Below are 20,592 nucleotides of genomic sequence, written 5' to 3'. Positions count from 1 at the left end.
TCTTTCTTTCTTTCTTTCTTTCTTTCTTTCTTTCTTTCTTTCTTTCTCTCTCTCTCTCTCTCTCTCTCTCTCTCTCTCTCTATCTCTCTCTCCTTACTTGGTAGTTTGTTCCCTCAGTTATTCAGGGACTTCTGAATTCAGAAAATTGAGATGAGTTGTTTTTTTTGTCTGTGTGTCACAATCAGGTTTCAGCTAGTCTGAGTTTGGATTCAGCAAGCTGAGCCTAAAGCTGTTCAGTTTAATCTGGAAGGTAATACTATAGGAAAACAGTTCATTGGGGTTACATCTAATGGACATAATTAATTATTCAAATGAATTTAACTAATCAGAATTTTGATTAATTTGATTGGCTCTGGCATCTCTATTTAAATGCAAAAAACAAAAAATTATTATTAATCAGATGAGATATAATTCAATTACTCTATTCATATAGTTGAGTTTCTGTTATAAAAGGTAAGAAAATGTGAAATATCTTACAGGTTCTAAAATCTAATGATATCTTTTCCATTGTTATACTCTGTATTTCTGTAAAATTGTGATACTGGCTACTATCTCCCCACCATTACCCACTCTCCCAAATAGCTTACTATGAGTATATTTGATGTAAAATTTTGCAGGCATGTGTTATTAAAATAATATTTTAAATACATTTTTTGTTGTTCTTAAAGGTAGGAAATATTTTTCCCCCAAAATATGATCAAGATTTTTCTTTTCTCCCCTACTTCCCAGGGTTTTTCTTATTACACTTATTTTTCTAGTTTATGTTCCACCTTGTTTCCTTTTCCTTGTTTCTTAATGGCAGGCTAAATGCATATGAAACAGAAAAGTGTGTATCAGCAAACTCAAGCGCTTCTGTGCAAGAATTTTCTTCAGAAATGGAGAATGAAAAGAGAGAGCTTATTGGTATGTTTGAAAGTCTGCCTCTTTCTGCAGTTCACATCATTCTATTTTACTGCCTAATGATGCTCTTATTTTATATTTTAAGTAGCAGACTGGATTTATTGATTTTGAGGTTGCCTCCCATTGTACATGTTGAACCAAGAGACTCATAGCAGTCCGTGACACGTAATGTAGAATTGCAAAAGACTAAAAATATTACTCATTTTTTTTAAAAGAGAGTAAGTGAAAATTCAATTGTATGGTAAATTGTAGCAACTTTTAAAGCTGCTACCATATGTAATAAAATTAGAGTAAAGAAATAATAAAAAGGATGCCTGGCAGAGCGACAAGTTTTAATTTGGGGGACTTATTTTCAAAGCCGTGAATTTTATACACAGAGATTATTTCCAAGAATTATAACCAAGTAATACCACTGATGGTCAGTTTGCATTAGGTAGGTAAGCTTTCTACAGGAAATAACCCCAAATCTCAGGGGCTGAACTCAGCAAAGATTTATTTTTCATTATGCTCACAGTCTAAATAAGGTTGGCTATGAAACTGAAATAGGTCTGGAAGGTGAAGGAATCTCCTCCACACAACCATTCAGGGACCCAGCCTTCTTAATCTAGGGACTCTGCCATCTCCCTAGGCCTTGGAGACCTCCCCGGGATCCCCTGCATCCAGTCAGACTATCAGGAAGTACAGGGGGATCTTGGTTGTTTGAGCGTCTGACTCTTGATTTCGGTTCAGGTCATGATCCTCAGGGTCATGGGATTGAGTCCCGCAGCCGGCTCTGTGCTCAGCGGGGAATCTGCTTGAGAGTCTGTCTCTCTCCCACTCTCCATCTGCCCCTTCCCACCCCCACACTCTCCTCTCTAAAATAAATAAATAAATCTTAAAAAAAAAGATCAGGAAGTACAGGGACTGAGAATATAGAAGGTTGTGCACGGTTTCACAAGCCAGGCCTTGAATGGGTATATAGCATTTCTGCTCCCATCCCATTAGCTAGAACTCAATCACTTGGTCCTATTTAATTTTCAGAGGCTGGGAGTGTTGTCTAGCATTGTGCTAAGCAGGAAGAGATTACTGATATTGGTGAACCACTAGGCAGTCTCTACCACTCAGTTCCTTTTCATGTTGTTTGATTTCCAATACAAGAATGTGACAACTGACAAAAATGTTGCTATTTACCACCATGAACTCTGTCTGGGATAGTCTGTGTCTTATAAAGTCAGATGCCCATGCATAAGAATTGTCATCCTATTAGTCACCCTGTTAGTTTCTATGATGGCTTCTGCAGTAGTTCATGATTTAATGCAAAAGTTTAATTCTAGTGTTGGAGACTGATACAGGAAGGTAGGAAATTATCTCAATATGCATCTTTTGTTGTGTTCCCTTTGCTCTGAAAAGCGGAGAGGAAAAAGAAGCCTACCATGTGGCAAAATTGGAATTTGTCTTCAATGGTTCTTTGGTATTGACTGAACTTTTTAAAGGAATATAATCTAAACTCATTCTTTTTTCCCCTGTTATAGGAATGGGCACTCCCAATACTTCTGGGCCTGTACATGGGACTATTTTCACATTTCAGAGAAAACACGTATTTTCCTGAATTACCTCCTCAAGATCTGGGAAAGGCAGATCATGTTAATAACTCTATAGCTATTGTATATACACCTATCTCTGATCTAACCCAGCAGATAATGAATAAAACAGCATTTGCTTTTTTGAAAGGTAGGTGTACTAATGGCAATAAAGAATTGCTGTTATTATTTTATATCTTTTTGATACAATGTAGACATGCTTAATTTGAACTTACAGTGATCTATTATGCTAATTATTTAGGTATCATGACAGCTTATAAATTTAGTTAGCTTTTTCTTTCCCTCATAACAAGTAGCCTTTTAAATCCTTTCAGCTTGATGGGGGTCCAGTTTAGGGAGGGCTACATTTCTACTGGAATTTACCTAAAACAATAAATTTATTATTTCGGATTTGTAGCATAGTGTTTAGGAGAATATGTCACTTGTGGGTGCAGATGTTCTTAATGTGGAAATACAGTGATTAAGATTGATAACTCAGGAAAAATAATCTAAATAAAAGAAATGAAGTCATGGTTATTAAACAGTAATTTCAGAACCATGAGAAGTAAGGATGGATAATCTAAAGATATCCTGTCTGCATATGGTGTACTTTGTAAACATCTTTAGAGACTTTCATTCTAAATGAAGTCACAGTGCAACTGAGATAACTAAGGTAAAATGTGTATTTCACTCATGGGAAAGGTGGGTGCAGTTTGGCTGTCTGCTCTCTAATCCTCAGTTTCTAATAGGTGACATTCATGAGTTAGAGTCACTTTGCGATCTTAGTTTCCTCACAAGGCAAAGATCAGATGAGGTGTCTTTGCTTCAGTAAATCTGACATCTGGAATCCCTTGACTATATAATAACTACTCCAATTACCTCTATTTTTGTATCCCAATTCTCTTACGCATACTTACCCTAGCATAATATTTTTATATACCTGAAACTTGCCATAATACTTACCATTATTAAAAGAAAACACTAAATTCTCATGCAAGTCTCCTGATTCTATAATCTAAAACATTAAAAAAAATTTCCCTCCTTGTCTTTTGGGTTCAGTTTAATTTAAATGGAAAATGATTTTAGTTTAATTCCAGTGAAAAATATATGATGACACAGTTGGATATCACATTCCATTGTGGTGAAACTCTGTATAATCCTGAATGTCTATTTTTACCTTGTCATTTACAGAAAGAAGGATCATTGGAGTACCGAATCAAAAATCCATGGATAAAATACTTCTAGACGATATCACAGGCATTGTGGGAATTGTCTTTAATGACACTTTCTCTTATAAGTTAAAATTTTTTCAGGGATATCACATTCCATTTTTGAAGGAAGATCTTTTCGCAGGTGATTTTGCATATAAAATATCGTGGCATTTTTTATGTTTTTAACATAAGGGATAGGTCAGGATGGGCAACAGAGATGCTTTTGATAGAACATGAGAAAATAGAGAAAGCACATTTTATTGCTAAACTTATTCCAAGGTCAATCATTTATTCCCACCAGAAGATGACTCTTAAAACATTATCGAGTCACCCAACAGATGTAAAGTGAATGCACAGGTGAATGTTGCAGAGGATACTGAGAGTGATCAAGACTGAGAGGTCCTAGCGTCAGCTGAGGTTCCAGGTTAGCGGGAAAGGCAGACATTGAACAGTTAATGACAAGTGCAAGGAAAGGTGCTGAGGGTGGGAGAATTTGACCAGGGGTTCCTAATAGGCTGTGGGATTAGAGAAGCCCTACCTGGCAAAGTGAGATTTAAACTAACAAGAAGGAATAGCATGGGGGGGGGGGGGTTGCTAAAGGCATTATATTTCAGAGAGAGGAAGGGCAAGTGTAAAGGTCCTGGGGTGACAACAGGCATCTGTTAGTATATATGGGAGAAGAGCAGTTTACCTGAACAGTGAACATGGAGAGGAATGAGGCTGAAGTTACCCCAGGGCTAGATCCTTTGATGTCCTACACACCTAGGGTGATGGAGGGCTGTGGAGGTACTTTAATCAGGGCAGAGAAGTGATTAGACTCCCAAGCCTAAGGGAGCTCTCTGGATATAGCCCAGAGAATGGATTGCAGAGGGGTCAGGGAGAACGCAGGGAAACATACCAGGGAGCCTATGGTGGCTTGGACTAGAGTGGAGGCAGCTGAGGAGAGGGAAGGAGCACAATTGATATGACTAAGAATTGGTTCTTTTCCATTCATTCACTGAGTGTCTACTATGTGTCCTGCACTGTTCTGGCCCTGGGGAAGGATGTGAGCAAAACAGAGCCTGCTTGCATGAATCATTCCAGTCAAGGCCAGGGGGCTGGGTAAAAACAATGCACTCTGCCAGGTGGTGATAAAACAACAAAGTAAAATAGAGCAGGCTTAGAAGATAGAGCCTGAACGCTCTTTTAGATGTTGTTACTTACGGTAGCCAGGAAAGACCTCTGTGCTGAATTTGCTTTCAAGAAGAGATAAGGATAGAGGGAAAGAGTGAGCCATGGATCCATCTGTAGGGAGAGGATATGAGCAAAAAAAGTTGTAGCACTAGAGCACATTTAGCATTTTGAGACAGAGCAAGGAATCCCGTATGGTTGGAGCAGAGTGTTTGCTTTCGTCGTCTTCTTATTTTCTAAGACTTTCTGATAATGTCGGTTATGCTTTTCTTTGTGCTTATAGCTCATTGTTGGAATCTGGATGATGAGCATTCCTGTTCTCTGTCCAAATACTGGAGTAGTGGATTTGTGGCTTTACAAACTGCAATTAATGCTGCTATTATACAAGTAAGAAAAGTTCTAGTAATTAATGTAAGCTAATTCCATAGGCATCAAGGTTTTGATAAAAGATGATATATCTCAGGTTTTCATGTTTATAAAATGAAGCAGGTATACAAAGGCCGAAATTGGATTTAGGCAAAGGAACACATTGCTTTTGTTTTTAACTTGAAATTTTCGAGTAGTTTCAGAATGACAAAAAACTGCAAAAACCATGTGCAGGGAGGTCCATGTACCCTTCACCCAGTTTCTCCTGTTATATTTTGCATAACCACAGAACAATATTAAAATCAGGAAATTGATATTGGTATAATCTCCATAGCTTATTCAGATTTCACCAGTTTCTGTTTTTTATTTTTATTTTTAATTTTTTAAAAAAGATTTTATTTATTTATTTGACAGAGAGAGAGACAGCGAGAGAGGAAACACAAGCAGGGGGAGTGGGAGAGGGAGAAGCAGGCTTCCCGCCGAGCAGGGAGCCCGATGCGGGGCTCGATTCCAGGACCCTGGGACCATGACCTGAGCCAAAGGCAGACACTTAACGACTGAGCCACCCAGGTGCCCCAGTTTCTGTTTTTTAAATAATGATTTTATTTGTTTAAACCCTACTGTAGATCACAACAAATCACTCTGTGATGGAGGAGTTGATGTCACTTACTGCTATAAATATGAAGACTTTACCTTTTATTTATAAAGACATTCTTCAAAAGGAGCTGTTTATTTTCTACTGCCTGCTTTACTTTTTTCCATTTATATATTTTTTATCACTTAATGTTACAAAAGAGAGAAAAAAGTGCAAGGATTTTATGAAAATGATGGGTCTGCAAGAATCAGCCTTCTGGTGAGTGAGCAATTCAAGCAGTGCAAATGAAGAATCAGAAATTTGGAAGCAGTAAACAAAGTGTTATTATTTCAAAAGGTTATGGGTTAATCCTGACACATCGGCTCTCTTTTCTTTTCTTTTTTTTTTTTTAAAGATTTTATTTATTTATTTGACAGAGAGAGACACAGCGAGAGAGGGAACACAAGCAGGGGTAGTGGGAGAGGGAGAAGCAGACTTCCCGCTGAGCAGGGAGCCCGATGTGGGGCTCGATCCCAGGACCCTGGGATCATGACCTGAGCCGAAGGCAGATGCTTAATGACTGAGCCACCCAGGCGCCCCTGGCTCTCTTTTCTTTTGTTCTGATTTTTTTATTTACTCCTTTTAAAATTTTGCTCTGCAAAATAGCGATTATAATTTGCTGAGAGCTTTTTCCATGCCTTGAATATATTAAGCTAATGCTGTGATAGAGGTTCCATGAAGATCGAAGAGTAAAAGAGATGCCCAATGTCAAAAGGATGATATGTACCAGAGCTTGGACTCCAACCCAGCTGCCCTGATTGCAACTCTCCTGCTTGTTCTGCCCACAGTTATCATTTGATTCCTCCACACTTCCTCATGTTGAAAAAAGTATGATCCTATAATGGCTAGCTTGTGTTCAGAGGTTTGGTCACCAGGGATATATTTTTTGCAGCACTTAAATGCCATATGTTGGAGTTGAGATAGCATATAAAATGTGTCCAGCACATACACCACTTAGAATGGCATAAAAGGGCTTAATAAGAGCATTTGCTTCATATATTGATATATTTGTATCTTGCCTCATTCATAAATGATTTAAATGATTTTTAAATATATATATTTAAACATATGTATATTTATCCAAATATCTATGTGTATTTTTATTATAATAAAAACAAGTAATTGAGGAGTAGAAACAAGGACCTAACAAAATGATAAGTAGGTAAGACTAGCAGATAAAAATGCAAATCATACAAGCTCTAAGCTTCCAACAGGCCAAAGCAGAGAATTCTGCACTGCAATCAGTTACAAAATCCACATTGTCTAGGAAAAGGAAAAAATGAAAAATAATCTGTTTATTTTACCCTAAAAGAAGCTTAACATTTTTCAGTATCAAATCCTGTAAGATATTTCTTTGTATAGTCCCCATATCAAGAAAATTACTCTTTATGAATGTAGGATTACCTGGAACTGATAAGGAGTTATTTGCAAGCCACATGTTCTCTGAAATAAAATTATGTCTAGGAAATTTTAAATTTTCTTTAAAGTGTATTTGATTAAAAGAGGGAATTTTGATTCTCTTGTACCTTAATCATGAAATAGAAAAAGAGGAAACTGTTTCTGAAATGAAAAGGGAAGTAGAAAAGTGGTTTGCAGTGGAACTTTGGCAAATGCAAAGGAATGAATGGAGTCTATTAGGAGGGAAAAGGGGGGAAATCTGTGTAAAAAGGACCATTTTTCAGTCCAGGGAATATCCTGTGGGGCAACATCCCTGCAGTCACCCAAAAATAGATAGGCACAAGTCAACTCTAGATTAAAATCAGAAAGGTATTGGATATTCAGATGTGGGTTCATTCTCAGGATAAATGCTTCCTAGTATTCATGTAACCTAAATTTAACAAAATGGTTTTATATGTCCTTAAAACTAAGAAGGAAAAAAATCCGAAATGTTTTTATTAAGTACAGGGTGTCTGTTGGAAATAAACTTTTTGGCAACCTTTTTTTAAGTAATGTAATAAATGTGAAATGCATCAGCATTTATTATTTCAGTGTGATACCTGAATTACTTTGTTTTTATCATGAAGGTTTTCATTGCTTTATTAACATCTTCCCCCCCCCCCCCGCAATTCCCTGCAATGAGTTCCCTTTTCTAGGTAATGTTTTAAGTTCCTTCATTTGTAATTCTCCTACTCTATAGATTTTCAATTCCTACCTATAGTAGTTCCCTTCTGTACTCAGGAAGTGGATTCTGCAAAATGCAATATGCTTTCCAAAAACGCTGATGTTTCTGACAAAGGCTGAATCATTGTAATGACATGACCTTTAAAAACAAGTCGAATAAGCAGTAATTAAACCTATTGTACTGGGACATATTGATGCAAGTTCCTGGTTTTAATAGTCTTGCTATTTTTTTCAGCTGTTGAATTCTTATTTAGTTAGAGGCAATTTTATGTAGAGGAAAGAGCTGTGGACTAGGAAGGACTGCAACAAATCTTAGCTTTGTTATTGATTTACTTTGTTGACCTTGAAAAGACCCATTAAGTAATAATAGGAACTACAGGTTTACTTATCTGGAAAATGAGAAGCTTGGACTCAAACACCCTGCAGGCTTGTTAGATCTAAGACTGAATACTATTTCTTAATAACTACCTCATAAACATGTGAACACCAGCACATCTAAAGCAAAGCAGTGTGAACACTTAAGGGTATACCATTATTTATACCAGTTTAAAAAATAAATCATAAATAAGAATAGCAAAAATAGGATGGGCTTCGTGGCATTATGAAATTTCAATTTTCTACTACTAGGGAGAGTGGAGGTGCTGCCGGCTGAGATCCTCAAAAATGGTCAAATTATCATCTGCCCCAATGCTTCCACGGTTACTTGATTGATCAGCAGCTATTAAATTTCCTCCCACTTCTACAATTAGAACATCTCGTTAATATGTGATAACACTAAAGACAGAAAAAGCTTAATCTCGTTAATTTAGCAGTTACACCTTAGAGAAACTTTTGTGCATTTTCCAAAAAAGACAAGTACAAGAGTATTCTTTTTTCCTTTTTTTTTTTTTAAATTAGTGTCAGAGGTAGAATTTAGTGATTCATTAGTTGCATATAACACCCAGTGCTCATTCCATCAAGTGCCCTCCTTAATGCCCGTCACCCAGTTACCCCATGCCCCCACCCATCCCCTCCAGCAACCCTCAGTTTGTTTCCTACAGTTAAGAGTCTCTTATGGTTTGCCTCCCTCTCAATTTTCATCTTATTTTATTTTTTCTTCCCAAGTACAAGAGTGTTCTTAGCAACAGTGCATCAGAAATAAAAATTGGAAACAACCTAAATGTCCATGGGCAGGAAAACTTTGGGATATATTCAGAAAATGAACTATTTACACAGCAGTGTATAACATTGTATATGTTGATTTATAAAGGCAAGCAGCAGAAGGACATATGCAAAATGATACTATTTATGCAGTGTTCATCCTATTTATACAATATGTGAACCCAGAGTGGATGCCTAGCCAGTAGGCAGCAGCGCAGCCATGCCAATGTGGTATTAGCAATATTGTAGTTATTAATCTAGGTGGCAAGTAGAAGGGTAAATATTGTACTGTTCTTTAGATACATTTATATGTTTCGAATATTTCATAATGAAGTTAAAATAATTGAAATAAATTTTTGTCTTTTTTTTAAGGCTCTCCTGTGGCTTAATCTATGCGGGCTTCATCTTCATTATTTCCATAATGATTACAGTTATTATAACATCTACCCAAATTATAGTCATGACGGGCTTCACGGTCATATTTACACTCTTTTTCTTATATGGCTTATCTTTGGTAAGTTCATACATTTATTACCACATTCTCTGCTTTAGATCTCAGCTATCTGTAGCAAAAATTAATTTCTCTGGAGGTTATTACAGTTATTTCCTTCATGTCCATTTTGTGTGCGTGTGTGTGTGCGTGTTTGCTTGAGAAAGTCTCAATGAGTGTGAGAAAATGAGGTAATGTAAATAAAATTGGACCTCTCTTTTGCATAAAGTTCTGAATTAATGAAATGATGCATCAAAAAGAAAAAAAAATCCTGATTCTGAAAATATTTTGACTCTAAGACTTTTCTAGAAGATTTTAGTGAGGATGCCCTTGAGGGGTGGACCCATCTCTTTTCCCCAAAGGTTCTCTGTAATATGGTGGCTTTCACAGTATCTCCCTCTGACACTCCACCTTGCCCTCACTCTCTGTGTCATGACTCTTCGTTCATAAAACAAGGGCCTCTAAATTCTGCAGAGGGTACGTAGATGCTTTTTGTCAATACCTTAATGTAGGTTCTTTCAACGTTTCCAAGTCTGCATTTCTGTTCTTTCCTCAACTCTCATACAGCTTTTCCCCGCCCTTTCTTTAGCAACTAAAGCCCAGTAGCTGAGGAGGGCAAAAAAAGAGCCTCTTTACAAAAGCGTTGAGGGAAGGGCTGAGCATTGTTGTACCTAAATATTTTCATCACTGTCTTACTGATAAATACTTATATTATGATCTAAAGATCTGTATTTTATTGTGCTGCCAATGATTCTTAGTGAACTAAATCTGTTTAACGACTAGATGTCTTCTCTCTCTTTCAGATAACTTTAACATTCCTGGTGAGTGTGTTGTTAAAGAAAACTCTCCTCACCAATTTTGTTATGTTTCTCCTCAATGTCTTTTGTGGGGGTGTGGGATTCACTGTATATTATAGACAACTTCCTTCCTCTTTGGAGTGGATTTTGAGTATTTGCAGCCCTTTTGCCTTCACTGCTGGAATGAGTAAGGTAAGGATGTAGTTAATTGGTTTATTACTGAACTTTCAAAAGAATTTGATATTTCATTACTCTTCATAATCACTCTTTCAAATTAAGAGCATTTATTCTAAACAATTTTTTCCCTAAAGTTAGATTTGAAAATGTTATTATTGCATTGTAGAAAATCATCACACAAGGAAACTTGAACAAAAGTGTCTTAACTAAGACAGATTTTCACATCTCAGGTGTATTTTCATTTTGAAGTATTCTCTTCTTGTTTTTCATATGCAACTGTTTACCTTTCCTTGTACTTTATATATCGAAGGCATTCTCTAGTTTATTAAAAACTGTTGTGTAAACCTCTGTTTGAACCTGAAATCTGAGAAGTTTTCAGGACTATAAAGAGTTTAGCAGTGAGGTCATATGATAAATGTCTTTCTCTGATAACATAATAAAAAAAAGTATATGAAAAAAATGCTAAAAAAAAAGAGTTTAGCAAATAATTATAAAGTATATCAAAATACTCATGAGCCAGATCAAGAAATGGAAGGATGCCACAAGTCCAAAACTCCTCCAAACACTCCTTCCTCCTAAAGATGAAAGTGTTGTGATCATCACTTCCTGCCTTTTCATTTATCACCTAATGTGTATTCCTAAGTATAATTTTCTAGTGTTACCTGTTTTCAACTTTATATAAGTGATACTCTACAAAGTGTTTTTTTTTTTTAAATCTGGCTTTTTTCCCACTCAACATTATGTTTTTAGACATCATCCACAGTTGGAGTGTCGCTGTAGTAGAGTGTTCTGTAGTATCCTATTGTGTGACTGTGCTATTGATTTTCTTATTGATGAACAAAAATATTTTCCAGTTTTTGACTAATATTAACTGAAAAAAAAATTCTTACACATATTTCCTAGTGAATATGAGCATTCAGTTCTGTTTGGTATAAACGTAGGAGTTGAATAGTAGGACCTAGGGTGTGTATATCTTAATCTTCATAGCTACTGCCAGATATTTTTCCAAAGTGATTGCATCAGTTTACTTTTGCAGCAAGAGTTTCAGAGTTACAGTTGCTCCAAATCTTCACCGGCATTTGGTATTGTCAGTCTTCCAAATTTTAGCCTTTCTGGTGGATCTGCAGTAATAATCCTTGTGGTATTAATTTGCATTTTCCTTATTTTTTATGAAATTTAATTCTCTCTCATATGTGTAGAGGTATTTTGGTTTTTCTCTTTTATAAAGTACCTATCCAGGTCTTTCCCCCATTTTTTTAAAAAGATTTTTTTTTTTATTCACTTAAGAGAGAGAAAGAGCGCAGGAGAGAGAAGGAGTGAGAGCGAGAGCATGAGCAGGGGGGAGGTCAGAGGCAGAGATAGAAGCAGACTCCCCTCTGAGCAGGGAGCCTGACAAGGGGCTCAATCCCAGGACCCCAGGATCGCAACCTGAACCGAAGGCAGACACTTAACCAGCTAAGGCATCCAGGTGTCCCTTTCCCCCATTTTTTAACTGAAATTTTTTCTTTTCCTTATTACTTTTTAGGGATTTCTTCTGTATACTGTATATGAGACATTTTTCAGTTATTTGTTGCTGACATTTTTACTCTCTTAACGGTGCTTTTAATGAACAAGTTTCTTAATTTTGATTAAGTGCAGTCTGTCAAGTTTTCTTCTCTGTAGAGTGCTTTTGTATCTTTAAGAAATCATTGCTTTCCCCAAGATTATAAAGATATTCCCCCCTGTTTTTATCTGACAGCTCAGTTGATTTTGCTTTTATATTTAGATATAAAATCCATTTCAAAATAACTTTTGTGTATCTATAGGTAGAAGGAATATTAATTTTTCTACATGAATATGCAATTTCTTCTGCTTCATTTATTGAGAAGGCCATCCTTTCCTTGAACGGACTGTAGTATTTCCTTTGTCACAGCTCAACCAATCATGTATTGACCTGTCTATCTTTGCACTGTTGCCACATTGTCTTGTTTTTGCTGATGTGTCTTGCTATCTGGTAGTAATAATTTTACCACTTGATTTTCTTTTCCAAGAGAGCCTTTTCTATTCTAGGTTCCTTGAATGATGTAAATTTTAGAATTAACTTATCAAGTTATACACACATGTATGTGTGCACAAAGCTGTTGACATTTTGATACAGTTGAATTTTTCAGTCAATTGGAGGGAAATTGACACTTTTTAAAAAGATTTACTTATTTATTTAAGAGAGAGAGAGAGCACTTGAGGCAGGGAGGGGCAGAGGGAGAGGGAGAGAGAGAATCTCAAGCAGACTCCCCACTGAGCACAGAGTCCATCCCTGGGGCGGGGGGGGGGGGGGGGTTGGATCCCATGACCCTGAGATCATGACCTGAGCTGAAATCAAGAGCTAGACCCTTAACTGAATGAGCTACCCAGGCACCCCAACACTTTTTTTTAATCATGAACATGATATATCTTCACATTCATTTTCCCTTAGTAATTGTTTTAGTTTTAAGTATTGAGTCTTGCACATTTTTTATATAGTCCAAAGTTTTTGATACTTTTGATGCCATTATAAATAGCATCTATGTTTAAATTCTTATTTTTAAATGTTTGTTGTTAATGTAGAGAGATGCAACTGATTTCTGTAAATTGGCACTGTATCCAGTATTCTTGCTATATTCTTTTCTTAAAACTAGTATTTTTCTGGACTTTATCTTGAGATTTTCCTACATATAATCATGATGTCTACAAATAATGAGGGTTTATTTTTTCCTTTTGCAGTTCTTATGCCAGTCACTTATTTTTCTTGTCCTATTGCAGAGACTGGGACCTTTAGTACAATGTTAAATAGAAATGCAAGCAAAGGAAAGGCTTTTAACATTTCATAATAAGCATGATTTTTGGTCTTGGTCCTTGTACATCTATTTTACCAGATTAAGGAAGTTCGCTTATTTTCTTAGTTTTGAAAAGACTTTATTATAAATGGATATTAAATTGTATCAAATGCGTTTTGTGCATCTATTTGATTAAACACACTAGTGTCTTCTTTGATCTGTTTTATGTTGAATTACATAGATTAATCTTCAAATGTCACCCCAGACTGTGTTCCCAGAATAAACTCAACTTTGTCATGAAATGTAAGATTTTAACATAAGTAGAGTTGTATATTGTCTAGCGTGAGGAACTGGGCTTGAGAGCTGGACTTCCTGTGTTCTGAGTTCACCTTTACCGCTCCTATGTGATTTTGACTTTGGTTGGTTAAGCTACTCAATTTCTATTTGCTTCACTTTTACCATATGTAAAATGCACATAAAAATAATAAGGCTTGTTCTGGGGGTTATGATGAGGATTTAATGAGATATTATAAACAGCCTTAGAACAACACCTAGAACATAACACTTATTATTACATGAGAGAATTATAAACATATCTTTATTTGCAGTAATAACTAAAAAAAGAAGTTCTCTTATCATTATTCTACTAAGATGTTTCGAATCTTCATATTCTTTCTAAATATTTTTTGCTGCAAAGAATAAATATTTTACAATATTACGATGACTTTATGAAAACAAGAAAATGACTTATCATTTAAATTCCTATTCTTAGGGGTGCGTGGGTGGCTCAGTTGTTTAAGTGTCTGCCTTCAGCTTAGGTCATGATCCCAGAGTCCTGGGATCAAGCCCCGCATTGGTCTCCCTGCTCAGTGGGGAGTCTGCTTCTCCTTCTGCCTCTTCCCCCTGCTCATGCTCTCTCTCTCAAATAAATAAATAAAATGTTTTAAAAATATCCCTATTCTTAGAATATTGTATTTTTTAAGTTGGTATTTCCTTCTAATAATCCTTGGATTGCTGTCAAATAGAAATAGTTACACCAATAACTTCATTATAAAGGCTTCTCGAAAACGCTGTTTAATAAAATGATAATTCTTGCTGCTATGCTGAATTATTTGTATGTATTTATCTTAAATATTTATTAATTACTATTTTTGTCTGAATCTTAGATTATCTACTTGGATAATACTATGAATGGTATAATTTTTCCTGACCCTTCAGGAGACTCGTATGTAATGATTGCAACTTTTTCCATATTGGCTTTTGATGCACTTTTCTACTTGGCATTGGCATTATACTTTGACAAAATCTTACCCTGTAAGTAAAAGTGGCTTTTCTCTGACCTCTGCATGTATTTATCATATTGTACATTTTTACTGAAGGTTATATAAATGTATATTAAGCAATAAAAAATAACAAATATTTCCCATCACAAGCTGAATGAGTTCTTTATTTCTACTTCATAGTTCTAATGGTTTGAATTTATATGTAAAAACAATTATTCTTCTGATTTTAATAATATACATTACAAATATACAGTAATTAAATGTCACTTTTTTTCAAGAATCCCTGAACATGTTTTCAAAGAATGATATTTAAGATTTGTTTCAGAACAGGCTGAAATAAATTAGTTCTTAACATGGCTTTGGCTAGGGTAGAGCCATCATATGGTGAAAATGCTTCTTAATAAATAGTTCTTGGGACAGCTGGGTGGCTCAGTCAGTTGAGCATCCAGCTCTTGGTTTCAGCTCAGGTCATGATCTCAGGGTTGTGGGATCGAGCCCCATGTTGGGCTCACTGCTCATCAGGGAGTCTGCTTGAGATTCTCTCTCTCTTCTCCTCCCTCCACCTGTGCTCTCTCTCAAATAAATAAATAAATAAATAAATAAATAAATAAATCTTAAAAAAAAAAATAGTTCTGACAAGAATGTGGGGCAGATTGTAAACTGAACCACTAAAAAGGGCTTCATGTATGGAATAATCAGGTTCTCCCTTATTCCCCCTAGGAGAAACATTTCAGAAGGGGAGATGTCCATCCTTTAAGGAAATAACAACATAAAAATTAGAAAGAACATTTTCAGCATTATTCTGAACTTTTTTGTATGTTGTTCATATTTACAGAACTATATTACTAAGTTAAATTTTCTCTATCTTACAAACAAAAATTTCCCAAGTCCAGAATTCCTTCACACATGCTAAAATCAGAACACTTTTTTTCCTTGCACAATCTTATTTATTTATATTATTTTTTATGTTCTTTCCACTTTGTATTTAAAGCTGTCTTGTATGTTTCTATGCAATTATTTTATATATTCCTATCTTTCTGTGACTTCTGGTTTAATATCCGAAAGCTCTTCATAACAAATCCTACTTCATTGTTTTAAATTTGGAAAATGATAATATATTTATCCTGAACAGATACAATTTCTTCCTGTACCTTGCATTCACATACCATGTGGATTTCAGTATTATGTCCAATCATATTGTTGTGATCAAGTGGTTTCTTTCTTTCTTTCTTTCTTTCTTTCTTTCTTTCTTTCTTTTTTTTTTTTTTTTGTTAGAGAGAGCACCATGAGTGAGGGGAGGGGCAGAGGAAGAGAGAAAATCTTAAGCAAGCTTCATGCTCAGTGTGGAGTCTGATGCGGAGCTGGATCTCACCACCCTGAGATCATGAGCTGAGCCAAAATGGAGAGTTGGTTGCTGAACCCAGTGAGCCAACCAGGCGCCCCCGTGATCAAGTGATTTCTTAAGTTCACAAACATGTTTCAGTTGTTTTTATGTGCTGTATTAGGGCTTTCCCCCCAAATATTTGGTTTCATTCATCCTAAATAGCTTTTAGGTCATACTTTTTCAGACCTTTGGTTTATATATACTTTCTTGAAAGTTCTATTATACTGTTTAACTTTTGTGATAGTATGTTATTTCCTTTGAATTTTTATTGTTTACTTCATGACAAGTTTTCTTTTCAATAATAGGAAGTTATAAAGAAAAGAATTTCTCTATGATGCTTAAAAGTCTAAGATACTCTGCACTGTTTTGAATAAGGCTTCTTTACTCATTGTTCTAATCTTACTGATCCAGTATTTTATTGCCTCTTGATTAATTAGATGGAGATGAGCGCCATTATTCTCCATTATTTTTCCTGAACTCATCTTGTTTCCAACACCAGAGGACTAATAATAAGGTCATCAAGAAAGAAATAGATCCTGAGCATCCCTCTGAGGATTATTTCGAACCAGTAGCTCCAGAATTCCAAGGAAAAGAAGCCATCAGGTAATCACACTTACAGCAACATACGGGTGCAAGGCAAACAAATTAGTGACCAACAGCAACCAGGTGAGCCTGGACAAAATATTGAAGAAGAAATTTGTCTTTGTGAATGTTACTTTGAACTCTTCCATGTGTCCACCAATGTCTCCTGATTGCTCCTTGAAAGGAAAATTCTCTTTGCTTCGCTCCATATAATGTTACCACATCACCCTCCATCTTGTCTCCCTCCTTATTTCTGTGTTGATTGCCCTTTTCCCAGGTGCTCTCGCCTTTATAACCGATGAGCACTTCCTCTTTCCCTAGCCACCTGTTAGCTATACACATCTGAAAGTAGAGAGGAACTCATGCAGAGTTCAACCAGAATCAGTATCTTGGGGCTACATAAAATATCTATTTTTTATTCACAACTGACTCCCTCTCACCTATAACACCCCTCCCAATTTTTCCTTCTCTGGGGGCATTTGTATGCACAACTATCCATTCCTATAACTTTAGCTCATTCATGCAACATTCCCAGGACATAGGCAGGATGTCTGCCCCAAACAAATGGCTGTCTCTGAAATCCAAAAACAACTGGCTGCTCCTAAATGGAAGTTTCTTTATTAAAATAAAGCATAAAAACCCCATTTCAGTGGGTGACCCCCTGTGCGAAGAAAGGCAGAGATAAAATACACTGTCAAATTCAACACCTTTTTTTTTTTTTTTTTAAAGATTTTATTTATTTATTTGAGACAGAATGAGAGAGAGAGAGAGAGCACATGAGAGGGGGGAGGGTCAGAGGGAGAAGCAGGCTCCCTGCCGAGCAGGGAGCCCGATGCGGGACTCGATCCAGGGACTCCAGGATCATGACCTGAGCCGAAGGCAGTCGCTTAACCAACTGAGCCACCCAGGTGCCCCAAATTCAACACCTTTTAAGCCTTTCTTTTTTATATTTCCTGACTCTTTGGTTAAACCCCACCACCACCACCCCCACTGCCAGCATCCTGGTTGAATAAATGTCCTTACCTTTATTTTGATTCATGCTCAGAGAAAAGAGTGGCTAAATTCTGTTTCCCTTTGAATTTGAAGATGCACTGTAATGAGCTTACGTAGTCATGACATCTCTAATCTGTTGAGCCTGGTTCCTGCCTTGTCCTGCAGTAGTTTCCTTTGGGATTCTAATGTGATTCATGTTGGTAATCATTCATTTAGAGAGGTGTGTGTGTATGTGCACATGTGTGTGAGATTCAGATGAAACCTTTAGATGTGGGAGCCTAACGCTCAGGGAAAAGGATAGTGTCAACATTAGGTTGGTGTTGAAAGCACGAGAATCAATAAGATAACCCATCAAGAGGGTCTAGAAGACCAGAATGTACATGGAGAACCATGTGGAAGACCAAGATGATGTGTTTGGCAAAAAAAGAGGAAACAGAGAAGGGATATTTAGAAAGGAAGGAAACCAGTAAGTCGAATGTTACCTTGAATGTAGACACTTTCAACAAGGACAGCGTCACCAATAGCGACTGATCATCCCATAAGTAAGGAATAGAAAAGTCTTTGTTGCATTTGGTGCTTTAGGAGGCCACCAATGATTTCAGCATGAAGAGGTTTACTACAGTAATGGACTCAGAAGCCAGAGTGATTGAGGAGAAAGGGAGAACGTGGATATGGCAAGTTTATATTCTTATTTTGAAAAGTGTTTGAAAATAAGGGGAGGAGAGAAATCTGATTGTATCCAAAGCAGAATTACAGGCCAAAGAGAAGCTATCAGAGAGGAAACTATAGAAAATGCAGGTGACCAAAAAAAAAAAAGAAAGAAAGAAAGAAAGAAAATGCAGGTGACAGAGTGTCTGATTAATGAGTAAGTTTGGAGGGAATGGGAAGGGATGGGAGGTGATAGTTAAAGTGCAGATAAATGAGCTGATCTTGTACAGAGTAGAAAACACCAAATATTCTAAGGCTAGAGGAAGAAAGTGAGAACAATTCCAAAGTGTTCTGCTTCTCTAAGCAAAACACTAATCATTTAATTGTAACTTTCCAAAGAGACTTATTTTCTCTCTCAGGGGAAATGATTAATCAAAAATGTCTTTGTCTTTCTAGTAGACTAGTTATGCCATCCCTTATTTCACATGAAAAGGTTGATGCATCTGTCACTTTAACTGGGGTTGTTTCTGATGCCTACTATCTCCGTGTTGGCTGAGTAAACACCACTTCTGTCATTTCAGAATCAGAAATGTTAAAAAAGAATATACAGGAAAGTCTGGGAAAATGGAAGCATTGAAAGGTAAGGACAAACATTTCATTGTTTCGTCGACTTCTTTATTATAAAAAATGGAGAAAATTCCATGTGAAAAATTTGTAAATGTAGATAAGCAAAACAGAGAAAAAAAACAATACAAAAAATCTAACTCCACCCCTTGGAGATAAACCGTGATTAAGAGCTGGCTATAAAATCCTTCTGGATGTTTCATGGATCTATTAATTTACAGGAATGGGGTCATGCAATGAAAAGTGTGATTTCACTTTGTTTTTAAAGATGAGTTTGCTAAAAACCATATTGTATTTTATTTGCACTATGAGGAAAGAACATCTAGACTTAAAATTGATCATTTTTTATACCAGCCAGGGAATCTACATAGTTTCTATATACTGGTGAGATTAACTAAAACAAGATGAGTAACACCACAGACCATGAATTAAATTTCACAAGTCACTATCCCTGGGGCAAGCACAGTTATAATTTTGAGCCAACCAATGTATCTGATACTAAATTCTAACAAATACAGTTTTCTATAACAAACAGCTAAGTAAGCATCCAAGTTAGTGGCTACATTTCATAGATGTAGTGGCTACATAGTGGCTACATTGCTTTTATTAATAATGTTTTCTAGGGGGGCGCCTGGGTGGCTCAGTCATTAAGCGTCTGCCTTCGGCTCAGGTCATGATCCCAGGGTCCTGGGATCGAGCCCCGCATCGGGCTCCCTGCTATGCAGGAAGCCTGCTTCTCCCTCTCCCACTCCCCCTGCTTATGTTCCCTCTCTCGCTGTGTCTCTGTCAAATAAATAAAATCTTTAAAAAAAAAAAAAATAATGTTTTTTAAGAAGAATGTAATTGATTTTTACAAGAGATGGAAGCCTTAAAACTTTCCAAAGAAGATCCATAGACCTGCCCTAAGGTTGTGAGTTGTCCGTCCAGTGTGTGTGCATTGCATTTATTTTCTAGCAGATAGTGTCCCTTAACTCGATCTTATTTATTCCTCTGAGATCATTTCTCACTTTGAGAGTTTCCTGTACCTGTGTCAGCAAATTTATTCTCACCCCAAGTTTGTCCCATCCAATGCCATCTAGATCTGTGGTTTTTCTTTCTTCAATTTTAGCCAAGGATATATGGAAGTAGTTTTTAAATTTGTCATTTCAATTTCCAGAGCTCATTATGAACTACTTTTGTACTCATCAATAACCATGAACTACTTTTCACATCTAGACATCTTCAAAAACAAATTTAAAAATGAAAAGTGATGTCCGTGCATGGAAAACTATATGAAATCACCAACTACAGCTGCTCTTTGGGAAGTAAATGGGGAGCTGTGCTCTCTGCACCTTCCCCCCATGCTGCTAGTTCCCGTAGCAATTCTGGAACACCTTTGGGGACACCCACTGAAGTCCTTACCTATAGTCCATCTTTCAGTGGTTAAATAGGATTCTATTGTATGGCTACCTCAGTTTCCTTACCCATGTACAAAATGTGGCTTGTTTCCAATTTTTCACTATCATAAAAAAAACTCTGTAATGAGCCTCTTGTTCAATATTTGTAAATATTATTATTTCCTGAACATAAATTTCTAAAAGCAGATTATGCAAAGGGATTATATTTTTAAGCTTCTCCTTCATATTTCAAATCATTTCCCTTCAAGCTTATAAGAATTTATACACTTGTGGGAATAGCAATATTTAAAAACAACAACAATAATAATAGCAACAAACACTTAA

The 20,592-nt window shown here is 36.3% G+C and overlaps 1 protein-coding gene across 2 annotated transcripts in view; it reads left to right on the top strand.

Annotated features, from left to right (window-relative positions):
* ABCA6 (ATP binding cassette subfamily A member 6) overlaps window positions 1-20,592 on the top strand; it is an 84,990-nt gene that overhangs the window by 21,842 nt on the left and 42,556 nt on the right. For both annotated transcript variants that reach the window (XM_032429789.1, XM_032429790.1), the window contains 10 exons: window positions 803-903; window positions 2,412-2,610; window positions 3,651-3,812; window positions 5,124-5,227; window positions 5,833-6,059; window positions 9,474-9,615; window positions 10,395-10,580; window positions 14,524-14,671; window positions 16,462-16,627; window positions 18,829-18,887. In XM_032429789.1, the coding sequence (XP_032285680.1) occupies window positions 808-903; window positions 2,412-2,610; window positions 3,651-3,812; window positions 5,124-5,227; window positions 5,833-6,059; window positions 9,474-9,615; window positions 10,395-10,580; window positions 14,524-14,671; window positions 16,462-16,627; window positions 18,829-18,887 (1,489 nt within the window). In that variant the 5' untranslated portion in view covers window positions 803-807. The remainder of the gene's footprint in view (window positions 1-802; window positions 904-2,411; window positions 2,611-3,650; window positions 3,813-5,123; window positions 5,228-5,832; window positions 6,060-9,473; window positions 9,616-10,394; window positions 10,581-14,523; window positions 14,672-16,461; window positions 16,628-18,828; window positions 18,888-20,592) is intronic.

This window comes from Phoca vitulina, unplaced genomic scaffold, assembly GCF_004348235.1.
Source record: "Phoca vitulina isolate PV1807 unplaced genomic scaffold, GSC_HSeal_1.0 scaffold41, whole genome shotgun sequence".
NCBI classification, from domain to species: Eukaryota; Metazoa; Chordata; class Mammalia; order Carnivora; family Phocidae; genus Phoca; species Phoca vitulina.
The sequence above is the reverse complement of the archived record's forward strand: the minus strand, read 5'-3'. Positions and strand labels throughout refer to the sequence as shown.